We start from the raw sequence: 16673 nt of genomic DNA on the forward strand, positions 1-16673 counted from the left end.
CCAAGCCCGTCAGAATTTTATATGTTTCTATGAGATCCCCTCTCATTCTTCTAAATTCCAGTGAATAAAGGCCCAGTGATCCAGTCTCTCCTCATCTGTCAGTCCTGCCATCCCGGGAATCAGTCTGGTGAACCTTCGTTGCACTCCCTCAATAGCAAGAATGTCCTTCCTCAAGTTAGGAGACCAAAACTACACACAATACTCAAGGTGTAGCCTCACCAAGGCCCTGTACAACTGCAATAAGACCTCCCTGCTCCTATACTCAAATCCTCTCGCTATGAAGGCCAACATACCATTTGCCTTCTTTACTGCCTGCTGTACCTGCATGGCAACTTTCAATGACTGATGAACCATGACACCCAGGTCTCGTTGCACCTCCCCTTTTCCTAATCTGCCACCATTCAGATAATAATCTGCCTTCCTGTTTTTGCAACCAAAGTGGATAACCTCACATTTATCCACATTATACTGCATCTGCCATGCATTTGCCTATCCACCTAACCTGTCCAAGTCACCCTGCAGTCTCCTAGCATCCTCCTCGCAGCTCACACTGCCACCCAGCTTAGTGTCATCTGCAAACCTGGAGATATTACACTCAATTCCTTTGTCTAAATCATTAATGTATATTGTAAAGAGCTGGGGTCCCAGCACTGAACCCTACGGCACCCCACTAGTCACTGCCTGTCATTCTCAAAAGAACCCGTTTATTCCCACTCTTTACTTCCTGTCTGCCAACCAGTTCTCTATCCACGTCAGTATATTACCCCCAATACCATGTGCTTTAATTTTGCACACTAATCTCTTGTGTGGGACCTTGTCAACAGCCTATTGAAAGTCCAAATACACCACATCCACTGGTGTTCTCCCTTATCCACTCGACTAGTTACATCCTCAAAAAACTCTAGAAGATTTGTCAAGCATGATTTCCCTTTCATAAATCCATGCTGACTTGGACCGATTCTGTCAGTGCTTTCCAAATGCGCTGCTATTACATCTTTAATAATTGATTCCAACATTTTCTCCACTACCAATATCAGGCTAACCAGTCTATAATTCCCTGTTTTCTCTCCCTTTTTTAAAAAGTGGGGTTACGTTAGCTACTCTCCAATCCATAGGAACTGAACCAGAGTGTATAGAATGTTGGAAAGTGACTACCAATGTATCCACTATTTCTAGGGCCACTTTCTTAAGTACTCTGGGATGCAGACTATCAGACCCCGGGGATTTATTGGTCTTCAGTCTCTTCAATTTTCCTAACACCATTTCCCGACTAAGAAGGATTTCCCTCAGTTCCCCCTTCTCACTAGACCCTCGGTCCCCTAGTATTTTCGGGAGGTTATTTGTTTCTTCCTTAGTGACGACAGAACCAAAGTATTTGTTCAATTGGTCTGCCATTTCCTTGTTCCCCATTATGAATTCACCTGATTCTGACTGCAAGGGACCTACATTAGTCTTCACTAATCTTTTTCTCTTCACACATCTATAGAAGCTTTTGCAGTCAGTTTTTATGTTCCCTGCAAGCTTACACTCATACTCTATTTTCCCCCTCCTAATTAAACCGTTAGTCCTCCTTTGCTGAATTCTAAATTTTTCCCAGTCCTCTGGTTTTCTGCTTTTTCTGGCCAATTTATATGCCTCTTCCATGTGACCCCTTGTTGAAGAAAATTAACAAATAAACGGTCAAGGCAACCTAAACAAATCAAATTAAAATTCTGTTCACAGGGGTGATGATGCATTCCAGTCCCTCCGGCGCCCACCAGTCACGGAAGGCCACGAGCGTACCGGTGGACACCGCGTGCTCCGACTCCAGGGACACCCTGGCTCGAACGTAGCAGGCCGTGTACTGAGGGTACAGCACAGATGCACTGGGGTGCCTGGAGTGAGGAAATACAAATATGGAAGAGAGAGTTGAGCAATTGGGGCTGCTTTCATTAGAACAGAGGCGGTTGTGGGCGATGTTCGCGCTAATTCCCGCAGGCCCGGTTGTTACCATGGTGACACGATTGGGTGGCCTGCCCGTCCGCGAGCAGGAGCACTGAGTGTGGGGTGAGTTGATCGAGGTGTTTAAAATGATGAAGGGAAGGCGACAAAGTAGATAGAAGCAGACAGAAATAAGCTTAAATGCAAGAGATTTAGAATAGGAGGAAGTCGGGGAGACTGTGGAATGAATTAGTGATTGAGGCAGAGGCCATGTTAAAATTCAAGAATAGGTTCAATAGGTGGTTGAAGGAAAAGCGATTAAGGGACGTGGGAACCGGGCGGGAATATGGGATTGGTTATTCTTGTGTTGAATGTGAAACAGTTGCCCCGTTTAATGACACGTTTAGGGTCACTAGATGGGCCCCACTGTGCCAGCTCTTCGAAAGAGCATTCGCGCTCGGTCTCACACCCTCGCTTTCTGCCTGTGACCCTGTAAGTTCCTCATCCTCCAGTATCTCTCCAACTCCCTTTTAAAATTATTCACCTCCCACCACCTTTTGAGGCCGAGCATTATAGATCCAAACAACTCTGAGTGAAAAGACTTCTCCTCCTCTCCCCGCTAGATGGTTTGCCAGTGATTGTGAATCTCTGACCTCTGGTTACTGGCCCACTCGCCAGAGGGAATAGTTTTTCTCGGTCTACTCTTTTTAAAAACTCCCTCATCATCCTGAAAACCTCGATTGGGTCACCTCTTAACCTTCTCTGTTCCAAGGAGAACAGTCCGAATTTTGCCAATCTCTCCTCGTAACCAAAGTCCCTCATCCCGGTAACATCCTGGGAAACCCCCTCTGTGCCCTTTCTGAGGCCTTTACATCCTTCCTGTCATGTGGTTCCCAGAATTGTCCGCAACACTCCAGCTGTGGTCTAACCAGTGATTTATAAAGTTGGAGTTGATAGCTCTCCCCACACACTGGGCTCATTACGTTTCCTTTGCTCACGGGTGCAGGTTGAACCATGTGAATGTGGTGGCAGCCCGAGATGTCCCTGAGGGAATGCAGAGACTCGCCCTCAATGACCTGCCCTTACTGGGAATGGAATACTGTGAAGGAGGAGATCTTCGCAAGGTTAGTCTTCCGCTCCAGGAGGAGCTGCTCCGTGTTCCACATCTGCGGCCACATGCCACTGTGACAGATCTAGTGAGTTGGCAAATCTGTGGCTCTCTGTATCTCCGTTCCTTCCTCCTTTCGTTCCTTCTCACTATGCTTCCTTCCTCCTCATTCTCTCTCTTTCTCTGCAGCTCACTCTTCCTCTCTTCCTCTCTTTCCCTCCTTCTTCACTCTCTCTGTCTCTCCCTCCCTCCCTTTCAGAGAGTCGGGATAAGTGGTTCATTCTCTGGTTGGCAACCAGTAACTAGTGGGGTGCCACAGGGATCAGTGCTGGGACCCCAATTATTTACAATCTATATTAATGACTTGGAAGAAGGGACTGAGTGTAACGTAGCAAAGTTTGCTGACGATACAAAGATGGGAGGAAATGCAATGTGTGAGGAGGACACAAAAAATCTGCAAAAGGACATAGACAGGCTAAGTGAGTGGGCAATGTTGGAAAGTGTGAGGTCATGCACTTTGGCAGAAAAAAAATCAAAGAGCAAATTAGTATTTAAATAGAGAAAGATTGTAAAGTGCCGCAGTATAGCGGGACGTGGGGATACTTATGCATGAAACCCAAAAGAATAGTGTAGTATATGCAAGCACTCCAATAACGACTCCAGGAAGTAAGGGTATAGTACTGAAACTGTAGTGACCTTAGTCCTTTATTGCAGCTCCTAGAGTGAGGACACCAAGAGGTGAGCTCCCTTTTATACTGGGTTACCTGCAGTTTACAGGTGACCCTTAGGTCTCCAGCAGCAGCACCCTCTGGTGGTACAGTTATGGTGTATACAGGGTGCAGGTACATTTAGTGGTCTCGTGTTACAGTACATACATTAACATACATACATAACAGATAGTATGCAGGTACAGCAAGTGATCAGGAAGGCCAATGGTATCTTGGCCTTTATTGCAAAGAGGATGGAGTATAAAAGCAGGGAAGTCTTGCTACAGTTATACAGGATATTGGTGAGGCCACACCTGGAATACTGCGTGCAGTTTTGGTTTCCATATTTACGAAAGGATACACTTGCTTTGGAGGCAGTTCAGAGAAGGTTCACGAGATTGATTCCGGAGATGAGGGGGTTGACCCATGAGGAAAGGTTGAGTAGGTTGGGCCTCTACTCATTGGAATTCAGAAGAATGAGAGATGATCTTATCGAAATGTATAAGATTATGAGGGGGCTTGACAAGGTGGATGCAGAGAGGATGTTTCCACTGATGGGGGAGACTAGAACTAGAGGGCATGATCTTAGAATAAGGGGCTGCCCATTTCAAACTGAGATGGAGAAATTTCTTCTGTGTAAATCTGTGGAATTCGCTGTCTCAGAGAGCTGTGGAAGCTGGGACATTGAATAAATTTAAGACAGAAATAGACAGTTTCTTAAACGATAAGGGGTTATGGGGAGCGGGCGGGGAAGTGGACTCGAGTCCATGATTGGATCAGCCATGATCGTATTAAATGGCGGAGCAGGCTCGAGGGGCCGTATGGCCTACTCCTGCTCCTATTTCTTATGTTCTTTTCCTCCCTCCCTTTCTTTCCTTCCTTCACTCTCTTTCTCTGTCTCAATCTTCTTCTCGTTTTCTCCCTCCCTCCTTTTCTCCCTCCCTCCTTTTCTCCTTCCCTCCCTCTCTTTCTCCTTTACTCCCACTCTGTCGTTCTTTCTCCCACCATCTCCCTCCCTCTCTCCCTCTCTTTCCTGCTCGCTCCTTTCTCCGGTGGGGTTGGTAATCTGAGGTTGAAGCTGATGGAACACGGGGCAGTGGGAAGGAGCTTTGCTTTGGGCTGGGTGCTCGGTGACGCCAGTGGAATTTCCCAGTGCGAATGTTCCCCGTTTGACGAGCGCGGCAGAAGGATGAGCGAGTGGAAGGAGCCCGCGGTGACGGAGCGTTGCAGGATGTGAGTCAGACTGTGAGCGGTCATCCGATCTGATGAAGCGGATGAAAGGACATTGGGTTTCAGATCCGATGTGAGCGCCTGATTCTGCAGAGATTGGACAGTGTGTTTTCACAGTGATTTCATTGTTAGTTGTGTGATATCATGCTCGTCTGTGGGCTCCCTCTCTGATAACACTAGGTCTGTGAGCTGGAGATTTGAGTGTGTTCAGCCTTGGCCTCAGATGTGGCTTTTGTCCAGTGCCTTTGATGTGTGTAATTATGATTCTTGCTTCATTTGGAACTTTCTCTGCGAACTCTCTCGGCCAAATCATTCCTGGATTGGAAAATTTTAGCTGTGAGGAAAGATTGGATAGGCCGGGTTTGTTTTCTCTGGATCAGAGGAGACTGGGGGGAGACCTGATTGAGGTGTACAAAATTATGAGGGGCCTGGATAGAGTGGATAGGAAGGACCTGTTTCTCTTAGCAGAGGGGTAAACAACCAGGGGGCATAGATTTAAAGTAATTGCTCGGTGATATAAAAATTCAAACAAAGGAATGTTTAAGCTTCTACCTTGGGCTTTGTCAACTCTCCATTTTCTGACTTTTGCCTCTTCTTTTGAACGTCGCCCTGTTCCTCAGCAGGACACTTTCCTGCATGTCCATCTGTATCTTCTCCTTCCTCCTCAGCATCATCCTCTTCCTCCTCTTGCTAATCTACTTCCTCTTAGAGGGGTAGTTTCTTCACCCAGAGGGTGGTGGGGGTCTGGAACTCACTGCCTGAAAGGGTGGTAGAGGCAGAAACCCTCACCACATTTAAAAAGTACCTGGATGTGCACCTGAAGTGCCATAACCTGCAGGGCTACGGACCGAGAGCGGGAAAGTGGGATTAGGCCGGGTGGCTCTTTGTCGGCCGGCGCGGACACGATGGGCCGAATGGCCTCCTTCCGTGCTGCAAGTTTCTACGATTGTATTCCGCTATTAAAGCACCTCACAGTCTTACGACCATCTTGGGTCACATCGCCGCTGGGCTGCCCTGACCCTTGACCAGCTAACCATCTCGCTGTCCCTCACCAACCAGCTTGCCGTCCCCTCACCCTGTGCACTGTGCCGATTCTGACTCTCTTTCCTCTGTTGTTGTTCTAGTTCCTGAATAAATTTGACAATTGTTGTGGGATGCGTGAGAGCCCGGTGCTGACCCTGCTGACGGACATCGGTGAGTACGACGGGCATCGCTCGAGACACCTCACTCCTCTCGGAAAGGAGATAGGAAACTCGTCAATGGCTCCGGATTGTCCCGACCGTTCACTGCTCTTAGAAAGGCTCAGCCGATACCGGGGCTGAACGGGTTAAATGACGAGAACATGTTGCACAAACTGGGCCTGTGTTCCCTCGAGGATAGACGATTAAGGGGTGATTTAACTGAGTTGTTTAAGATGATTGAAAGATTTCATGGGGTGGATAGAGAAAAGCTATTCCCTCTGGTGGGGGGGATTCCAGAACAAGGGGGCGTCGCCTTAAAGGTTGTCCTAGGCCCAACCATCTTCAGCTGCTTCATCAATGACCTTCCCTCCATCATAAGGTCAGAAGTGGGGATGTTCGCTGATGATTGCACCGTGTTCAGTTCCATTCACAACTCCTCAGATAATGGAGCTGTCCATGCCCGCATCCAGCAAGACTTGGACAACATTCAGGCTTGGGCTGAGAAGTGGCAAGTAACATTCGCGCCACACAAGTGCCAGGCAATGAGCATCTCCAACAAGCGAGAGTCTAACCACCTCCCTATAACATTCAACGGTATTCCCATCGCTGAATCCCCCACCATCAACATCCTGGGGGTCACCATTGACCAGAAACTTAACTGGACCAGCCACATAAATACTGTGGCTACAAAAGCAGGTCAGAGGCTGGGTATTCTGCGGTGAGTGTCTCACCTCTCGTCTCCCCAAAGCCTTTCCACCATCTACAAGGCACAAGTCAGGAGTGTGATGGAATACTCTCCACTTGCCTGGATCAGTGCAGCTTCAACCAAACTCAAAAAGCTCGACATCATCCAGGACAAAGCAGGCCGCTTGATCGGTTCCCCATCCACCACTTTCAACATTCACTCCCTCCACCACCGGCGCACCGTGGCTGCAGTGTGCACCATCTACAAGATGCACTGCAGCAACTCGCCAAGGCTTCTTCGGCAGCACCTCCCAAACCCGCGACCTCTACCGCCTAGAAGGACAAGGGCAGCAGGCGCATGGGAACACCACCAGCTCCACGTTCCCCTCCAAGTCACACACCATCCCGACTTGGAAATATATCGGCCGTTCCTTCATCGTCGCTGGGTCACAATCCTGGAACTCCCTCCCTAACAGCACTGTGGGAGCGCCTTCACCACACGGACTGCAGCGGTTCAAGAAGGCGGCTCACCACCACCTTCTCAAGGGGCAATTAGGGATGGGCAATAAATGCCGGCCTTGCCAGCGACGCCCACATCCCATGAACGAATAATAAACTTTTTTAGAGCCAGGCAGTTCAGGGGTGATGTCAGGAAGCACTTCGTCACACAAAGGATAGCGGAAATCTGCAATGCTCCACCCGAAAAGGCTGTTGAGGCTGGCGGTGGGGAGGGCAGGGTCAATTGAGAATTTGAAGTCTGAGATTGGTAGATATTTTCAGGCAAGGGTATTAAGAGTTCCAGAACCAAGGCGGGTTGATGGAGATAAGACGCAGATCAGCCATGATTGAATTGAATGGCGGAACAGGCTCGAGGGGCTGAATGGCCTCCTCCTGTTCCTATGCCAATGGAAAAACATACCCAGGAACAGAAACCGTAGTGAGACTGTAGGAGCACCTGAGGAGGATTGGGATTAAAGTGGACAGCTCCAACAGCAACTTGTATTTATATAGCGCCTTTAACGTAGTGAAACGTCCCAAGGTGCTTCAGAGGAGTGTTATAAGACCAAACAAATACATTTGACACCGAGCCAGATAACATAAGTTATGGCAGGTGACCAAAAGCTTGGTCAAAGAGGTCGGTTTTAAGGAGCGTCTTAAAGGAGGAGAGAGAGGCGGAGAGGTTTAGGGAGGGAGTTTCAGAGCTTGGGGCCCAGGCAGCTGAAGGCACGGCCACCGATGGAGCGATTATAATCAGGGATGTTCAAGTAGGCAGAATTAGAGGAGCGCAGATATCTCGAGGGGGGGTGTGGTTGTGAGGCTGGAGGAGATTCCAGAGATAGGGAGGGGGCGAGGGCCATGGAGGGATTTGTCAACAAGGATGAGAATTTTGATATCGAGGCATTGGGTAACCGGGAGCCAATGTTGGAATGTAGGTCAGCGAGCACAGGGGTTGATGGGTGAGTCGGACTTGGTGCGAGTTAGTATACGGGCTGCTGAGTTTTGGATGGCCTCAGGTTTACGTCGGGTAGGATGTGGGAGGCCGGCCAGGAGTGCGTTGGGAGTGGTCAAGTTGAAGAGCTCGCACCAGGGCAGGCCCCCTGGGGCCACGTGGCCTCTCTTCGACTGCAGGCTTGTGTTTTAACGTTCAGGTTTTTCTTGCCTCACCCTGTGTTCCCGGGTTGCCAAGGGAACGAGGAAACACAAGGCTGACCAAGTCCTTGCTCTGAGACCGTGCAACACGGTGCAGTCAGCTCCCTCGCTCGCTGGGAGAGGGCGGAGGGGGGGGAGACTCCTGGATGTATCGTGGTTTAAAAATACGACTCACTTCAATGAATCTCGCGCTATAGGTTTCCCGGATATTGCCAGGCCAGTGGTCATAGTGCGGTCTCCTGCACAGACACTTCACACCCCACACTAACAGCCTGACCTTTCGCTTTCTCGTTTTAATGGTGTTAATCTGTGGAAGTGACTGTACGCCTCATTGTCCTTTTTCCGGGTGCCAGTGGATCAGAATAGTCCTGGTTGCCTGATACAGAACTTATCGTTGAGTTCGTTTCCTCTCAGTCATCATCAGTCAGTCAAGCACCAGCTCGTGTGTCAGAGATTTTAATTTGACTCTAGTTGCAGGAGAGTGGGGACAGGAGGAGCGGTGGTGGTGTGGGGGGGGAAACAGAGGTTATTAATGGGAAGGAAGGTAGGTTGTGACTTGTCGTCTCATTTCCTCCTTCCTGCACCGGAGTATCAGTGACTGGCAAACTGAAGTTACCATGCACTCTTACTCACCGGGGCCTGGTACTTGCTGTGGGATCACCACCAGGCAACATGCCACCATGGGCTAAACGTGCCGTGAGTCACAGTCCCACTTTCAGCCCCTCTTTTTTTAGCTGCTTTCCAGTTCGTTATTTTCCGCAGTCCCACTCCAGGGACTTGAGCACGTAAACCCAGGCAGACACTCCCAGTGCAGTGCTGAGGGAGCGCCGCACTGTCGGAGGTGCCGTCTTTGGGATGAGGCGTTAAACCCGAGGCCCCGTCTGCTCTCTCAGGTGGACGTAAAAGATCCCATGGCACTATTTCGAAGAAGAGCAGGGCAGTTATCCCCGGTGCCCTGGCCAATATTTATCCCTGAATCAACATAACAAAAACAGATTAACTGGTCATTATCACGGTGCTGTTTGTGGGAGCTTGCTGTGCGCAAATTGGCTGCTGCGTTTCCCACATTACAACAGTGACTACACTCCAAAAGTACTTCATTGGCTGTAAAGTGCTTTGGGACGTCCGGTGGTGATGAAAGGCGCTATATAAATGCAAGTCTTGCTTTCAGTATTCACCAAACACTCTGAGTAAAACGTTATCTTTTTCTCCAATTACTTCCTTCTCCAGAAAACATGTTCACCCACCCCCTCCCCCCCGGAATAAATTCCATCCAATCGCATTGCAGCAAGAAACCTTCTCCAAGACCAGGCGGCCAGTTCCTCATCGACTCTCCCCAACACCCCCCACCAACACCCCCCCGCCCCATCAAATATAAAACACCGAAAAATCACAGACTGGTCCACGAAGCTCGTGCGGCTCACTGTCCTCCCTCCGTGCACACAACGTGAACCCCAGCTGGAGATCCCGGGCTCCAGCCTTGCTTTACGCCGGAGACCAACCAGGATACATTCGGGTCACTTACATAAGAACATAAGAAATAGGAGCAGGAGTCGGCCATTTGGTCCCTCGAGCCTGCTCCGCCATTCAATAAGATCATGGCTGATCCGATCATGGACTCAGCTCCACTTCCCCACCTGCTCCCCATAACCCTTTATTCTCTTATCGCTCAAAAATCTGTCTATCTCCGTCTTAAATTTATTCAATGACCCAGCCTCCATAGCTCTCTGGGGCAGAGAATTCCACAGATTTACAACCCTCTGAGAGAAGAAATTTCTCCTCATCTCAGTTTTAAATGGGTGGCCCCTTATTCTAAGACTATGTCCCCTAGTTTTAGTTTCCCCTATGAGTGGAAATATCCTCTCTGTACCCACCTTGTCGAGCCCCCTCATTATCTTAGAAGTTTCAATAAGATCTTTGTTCCCTTCGAGTCCCTGGGCCAACCAAACCTGTGTGAGGTGCCATCCTATCCAGCCCTCTATCCGCCAGCTGCCTTTCAGTCCCGCTGCCCAGGGGTACCCTCTAAAGACCACCGCAGCCCGATCGCTTCTGAAGGCTCTGTGCCCCTCCCCCCACCATCTCCCCACGCTGGGGTGGTAACCAACACCCAAGTTGCATTTATATAGTGCCTTTAATGCAGCAACAATATGATGCACTGCAGCAGCTCGCCAAGGCTTCTTCGGCAGCACCTCCCAAACCCGCGACCTCTACCACCTAGAGGGACAAGGGCAGCAGGCGCATGGGAACACCACCACCTCCACGTTCCCCTCCCAGTCACACACCATCCCGACTTGGAAATATATCGGCCGTTCCTTCATCGTCGCTGGGTCACAATCCTGGAACTCCCTCCCTAACAGCACTGTGGGAGCACCTTCACCACACGGACTGCAGCGGTTCAAGAAGGCGGCTCACCACCACCTTCTCAAGGGGCAGTTAGGGATGGGCAATAAATGCCGGCCACTAATCCAGTAACATAACCATTATGCTACCACTTTAGGGAAGGGTCCTTTAGGGAAGGAAATCTGCCGTCCTTACCCGGTCTGGCCTACATGTGACTCCAGACCCACAGCAATGAATTTGACCCTGAACTGCCCTCCGAAATGGCCTGACAAGCCATTCCGTTGTAAGAAACAGCTACAAAGAGGACTGCAAAAAGGTGGCTCACCACCACCTTCTCGAGGGAAATTAGGGATGGACAATAAATACCGGCTTTGCCAGCGACGCCCACATTCTGTGAATGAATAAAAAAAGTACTGGATAGCTCTTCGATAGAGCCGGTGGGGACTCGATGGGCCGAATGGCCTCCTGTACTGCAGTGTTCCGTCATTCTAAAGGAGGAAGGGTGCTGAGAGTGAGGACAGCCGTAGGTTGAGGTCCTGGATGCAGCGAGTTGGAGCAGGAGGTGGTGGGATGTGACTTGGGTTTTCAGCACTGTGAGGGAGGTTGTGTTTGGGACGGTGTCTGTAAGCTGCGTAGTTGCTGTTCTGACTATTGGCCTCTTTGTCTCTTAGCCTCTGCCCTCCGGTACCTACATGAGAATCGGATCATCCATCGAGATCTGAAGCCAGAGAACATTGTCCTCCAGCAAGGGGAACTGCGGGTGAGTGAGCTACTCCTGAGTCAGCTCCATCGGGCGCAAATCACCTTCAGTTCTTCTGGGACAGAGGTGTCGTTTCTCCAATGTTTAGAGAAGTGGGCGTTGCTGGTCTTAAGGGAGGTATTTTCTTACCTGTCTGATATAGCCACCTGTCTACTGTCTGAGACTGAACCAGACAGTTTGCAACCTTTGTGTCATATCTGACCCTGAAATGAGCTTCCGACCATAAATCCGCACCCTCACTAAGACCGCCTATTTCCACCTCCGTAACATCGCCCGTCTCCACCCCTGCCTCAGCTCATCTGCTGCTGAAACCCTCACCCATGCCTTTGTTACCTCTAGATGTGACTATTCCAACACACTCCTGGCCGGCCTCCCACATTCTACCCTGCATAAACTCGAGGTCATCTAAAACTCGGCTGCCTGTGTCCTAATTCGCACCAAGTCCTGCTCACCCATCACTCCCTGTGCTCGCTGATCTACATTGGCTTCTGGTTAAGCAACACCTCGATTTTAAAATTCTCATCCTGGTTTTCAAGTCGTTCCACGGCCTACCCCCCTCCCCATCTCTGTAATCTCCTCCAACCCCACAGCCCTCTGAGATCTCTGCGCTCCTCTAATTATGGCATCTTTAAGCATCTCTGATTATAATCGCTCAACTATCAGTGGCCGTGCCTTCTGTTGCCTGGGCCCTAAGCTCTGGAACTCCCTCCCTAAACCTCTGCGTCCTTCAAGACGCTCCTTAAAACCTACCTCTTTTTTGGTCATCTGCCCGAATATCTCCTTATGTGGCTCAGTGTCAAATTCTGTTTTATAACACTCACGCAAAGTGCCTGGGAACGTTTTACTATGTCAAAGGTGTTATAGAAATACAAATTGTCGTGCTGTCTATTCCAGCTCAGGATGAGGAATCTTCCAATATTGCATGAAACTGCGTGCTGCAACTTGGTCACACTGTTTTCTATTGTATGCGTTCTCGGGATGTGGGCATCACTGGCAAGGCTGGTATCTCTTGCCCATCCCGAGTTGCCCTGAGAAGATGGCGGTGAGCCGCCAACTCGATACAACTGTGTGCATTGCTTGGTCCTGCCAGAGGGCAATTAAGAGCCAGCATCATTGGTGTGGGACTGGAGTCACATGTAGGCCCAGACCGGGTAAGGACGGCAGGGCTCCTGCCCTAAAGGACATTAGAGAACCAGTTGGGTTTTTACAACAATCTTGACAGCTTCATTCTAACCGAGTTCAAATTCTCAAAGTGGAATTTGAACTCGCGTTCTCTGGATTATTAGTTGAGTAATATTCTCCAGGGTTTAGAAGAATGAGAGGGGATCTCATTGAAACATACAAAATTCTTACAGGACTCGACAGGGTGGATGCAGGGAGGATGTTTCCTCTGGCTGAGGAGTCTAGAACCAGGGATCACAATCTCAGAATAAGAGGTTGAAGGGTGGTGATTCTCTGGAATTGTCTACCCCAGAGTATATTCGAGACAGAGATCGCTCGATTTTTTTGATATTAAAGGAATCAAGGGATATGGGGACAGTGCAGGAAAGTGGAGTTGAGGTCAAAGATCAGCCATGATCTCATTGAATGGCAGAGCAGGCTCGAGGGGCCAAATGGCCGACTCCTGCTCCTATTTCTTATGTTCTTATAACCACTGCAGCACCGTACATGCTCGGAACTTCATTCCTGTTGTCCTGTGCATAAATATTATGATTTTCAGTAAATGATAGCAATAGCATTTGACTAGCTCTGCAGTTCTCTCACCCTCTTACCATTAGGAACAGGAGGAGGCCATTCAGTTCCTCGGGCCTGATCTGCCGTTCAATGGGATCATGGCTGATCTGTACCCTAAATCCATCCACTCGCCTTGGCTCCATATCTCTTTATACCATGGGGCTGGCAAAAATCTATCGGTCTCAGATTTAATATTATTAACTGAGCTAGCAGCGACAGCTTTGTGTGGGAGAGAGTTGCACACTCCTACCAGCCTTTGCGTGAAGAAGTGTTCCCTAACCTCGCTCTGAATGGCCTGGCTCTGATTTTAAGGTGATGTCCCCGTGTCCTAAGCTCCCCCCACCAGCAGAAAAAGTTTCTCATTATCTATCCTATCGTTTCCTTTCAAAATGACCAAACCCTCAATCAAATTCCCCCCCCCCCTAACCTTTTATATTCCTGGGAATGCACGCCTAGATTATGTTGTCTCTCTTCAATATCTAACCCTGCGAGCCCTGTTAATATTCTGGTGAATCTGTTCAGCCTTCCCTTCCCCTCTAGACTTTTTGATTATCTTTTGTACCTGACTATATTTTAGTGAAATGTGCACATGGACCCATAAATCTTTTTGGAACTCCACTGTTCCTAACTGTCCACCATTTAAAAAATATTTATATTTATCCTTTTTTGGGTCCAGAATGGATGGTCTCGCACTTACCTGTGTTGAATTCCATCTGCTGCAGTTTTGCTCACTCAAATCTGTCAATGTCTCTTTGTAATTCTACTCTTCCATCTACACTACTTACTATGCCATTGTGTGCCGTGGGATCGTTTACATCCACTTCGGTTTGACGTCTCATCCGAAAGACGGCACCTCCGACAGTGCGGCGCTCCCTCAGCACTGCACTGGGAGTGTCAGCCTGGGTGAATTGTGCTCAAATCCCTGGAGTGGGACTCGAACCCACGACCTTCTGACTCAGAGGCGAGTGTACTGCCCACGGAGCCACAGCCGACACCTGTGAGCTGACGGTACAACCTCTAGTACCACAACCTCTGGAGGAGGTCTCCCACCATCTGTAAAGGACTGCAGGAGCTTGAACCTTCCACACATTGCTAACCAGCGGTCATGGGGTTAAACCCACAGCGCAGGACTTTGGGGAGAATGTTCCGTTGCTCAGCGAGTGACGTGTGACTTTGCTGTATTTTTTTTTGGAAGATGCCAGTTTTATGTTTCTTGTCTTTACAATCCAGAACTGACATTTCTATTTTATCAGTTGTTGGACACAGTTATTGGAGCCGTAAAATCAGCTTCCTTCAGCGCACAGCTCCCAGGAGTAAAACCATAAATAAAACGTTCCGGTATGGGTTTCAGTAATCTGTGACATTCATTGGCTCAAAGACGCACATCCTTGATAAACACATCAGATCATTCTAGTTAATCTCTAGGGCCAATCCCTTATCCACACTTTGGTGACCTCCGGACTCACATTTCCCAAATGCCTTTTTCACAGCCCGCCTGGGAAATTCTGAGCACAAATGCCCACTTGGCCCCTGCCCTCAGTCCCCAACACTCTGTCCCCTGCCCCCTGCCCTCAGTGCCCCCTGCCGTCAGTGCCCTCAGACCCCTGCCCTCAGTACCCTACCCCCTGCCCTCAGTGCCCCCTGCAACCTGCCCACAGTGCCCCCTGCTCTCAGTCCCCTGCCCTCAGTGCCCTCAGTACCCTGCCCCCTGCCCTCAGTTCCCCCAGTGCCCCCTGCCCCCTACCCTCAGCCCCCTGCAACCTGCCCACAGTGCCCCTGCACCCTGCTCTCAGTGCCCCCTGCCCTCAGTACCCTGCCCTCAGTTCCCCCAGTGCCCCCTGCCCCCTACCCTCAGTCCCCTGCCCTCAGCCTCCTGTCCCCTACCCCCTGCCCTCAGTGCCCTGATCATGTGGTCCTTCTACTCTCGGCTGTGTTGCGTCCCTTCATCACACTGTTCCCCGCTTGTCGTTACACCCGCCCCACTATCTCGCAGCCCTTTCTGTCCCGTGTAAAGCCCCTTGAGACCTTTGCTTATGTGAAGGAGGCTAAAGAAAACTACACTAACCAGACTACACTAACTAGACTAACTAGACTAATCAGACTACACTAAGTAGACTACACTAACTAGACTACACTAACTAGACTAACTAGACTACACGAACTAGACTAACTAGACTAATCAGACTACACTAACCAGACTACACGAACTAGACTAACTAGACTAATCAGACTACACTAACCAGACTACACTAACTGGACTAACTAGACTAATCAGACTACACTAAGTAGACTACACTAACTAGACTACACTAACTAGACTAACTAGACTACACGAACTAGACTAACTAGACTAATCAGACTACACTAACCAGACTACACTAACTAGACTAACTAGACTAATCAGACTACACTAAGTAGACTACACTAACTAGACTAACTAGACTAATCAGACTACACTAAGTAGACTACACTAACTAGACTACACTAACTACACTAACTAGACTACACTAACTAGACTAACTAGACTACACTAACTAGACTACATTCACTTATAAAAATACTTGACTGGTTATTTTGATGTTTTTTGGTATTTTCCCTCGCGCTCGCTGCCATGTTCCCGTTAAGCTGTCCGTGGTCTGGAGGTGCCGCGCGGGCCATTCATCGGCTTCCAAATGGAAAAAACCGCGCCTAGGCGGAAATGTGAACGGGCCCAACCCAAAAAATAATAAGCATGAACATCGACTCCCTCTTAGTTTCCCGTTTCCTGCTTTTCCTTATTTTCTGATATTCACCTTTAGTTTTTCATTATTATCCTTACAATTCTCGAGGGCTCTTTTCATCAACTTTAATTGGATCCAAACCTCTTTCTTTATCCCCGGCATCCTGAGACTACCAGTGGTTTGCTTTTTTACTGGAATATATTCTGCACCCTTGCAATCTCTTTTTTAAAACGGTCCCACTGTTTCTCTGCAGTCCAGTGTGTTAAATTCACCCTCCACTTCCCCTCAGCTACTCCAGCGCAAGATCCGGCCCCAATATTCAACGCAACGCACTGATCATTCCTTAGGGGTCGAGATTCATCTTTTAACGCCACCCGTTAGTGTCAGAGGGGGGGGGGCGGCTAAGGACTTCCCGACGCAGTGGATCGGTCTCCGCATCCCCCGAAAAACATTAGTTGGGCGATGGGAGCGGCGCTCAGAGACAGCTCCGCGTGCTCTACCGCCACCCCTGTGGCGACGTCATCGAGCGCCGCGGCGGCAAACTTCAGTAAAATCAGCGGCTTTACCGGCAGGCGCTGTTCTCGATGGGGAAGTCTGTCGGTACGTGGAGGATCCCGGGCTGCTATCGCCCGGAGAGCA

The 16673-nt window shown here is 49.4% G+C and overlaps 1 protein-coding gene across 2 annotated transcripts in view; it reads left to right on the top strand.

Moving 5' to 3' along the window:
- Positions 1-16673, top strand: part of ikbkb (inhibitor of nuclear factor kappa B kinase subunit beta) — a 100457-nt gene that overhangs the window by 49078 nt on the left and 34706 nt on the right. For both annotated transcript variants that reach the window (XM_070866243.1, XM_070866244.1), the window contains exons 4-6: positions 2927-3044; positions 6090-6159; positions 11492-11580. In XM_070866243.1, the coding sequence (XP_070722344.1) occupies positions 2927-3044; positions 6090-6159; positions 11492-11580 (277 nt within the window). The remainder of the gene's footprint in view (positions 1-2926; positions 3045-6089; positions 6160-11491; positions 11581-16673) is intronic.

Source organism: Pristiophorus japonicus, chromosome 22, assembly GCF_044704955.1.
Source record: "Pristiophorus japonicus isolate sPriJap1 chromosome 22, sPriJap1.hap1, whole genome shotgun sequence".
NCBI lineage: Eukaryota > Metazoa > Chordata > Chondrichthyes > Pristiophoridae > Pristiophorus > Pristiophorus japonicus.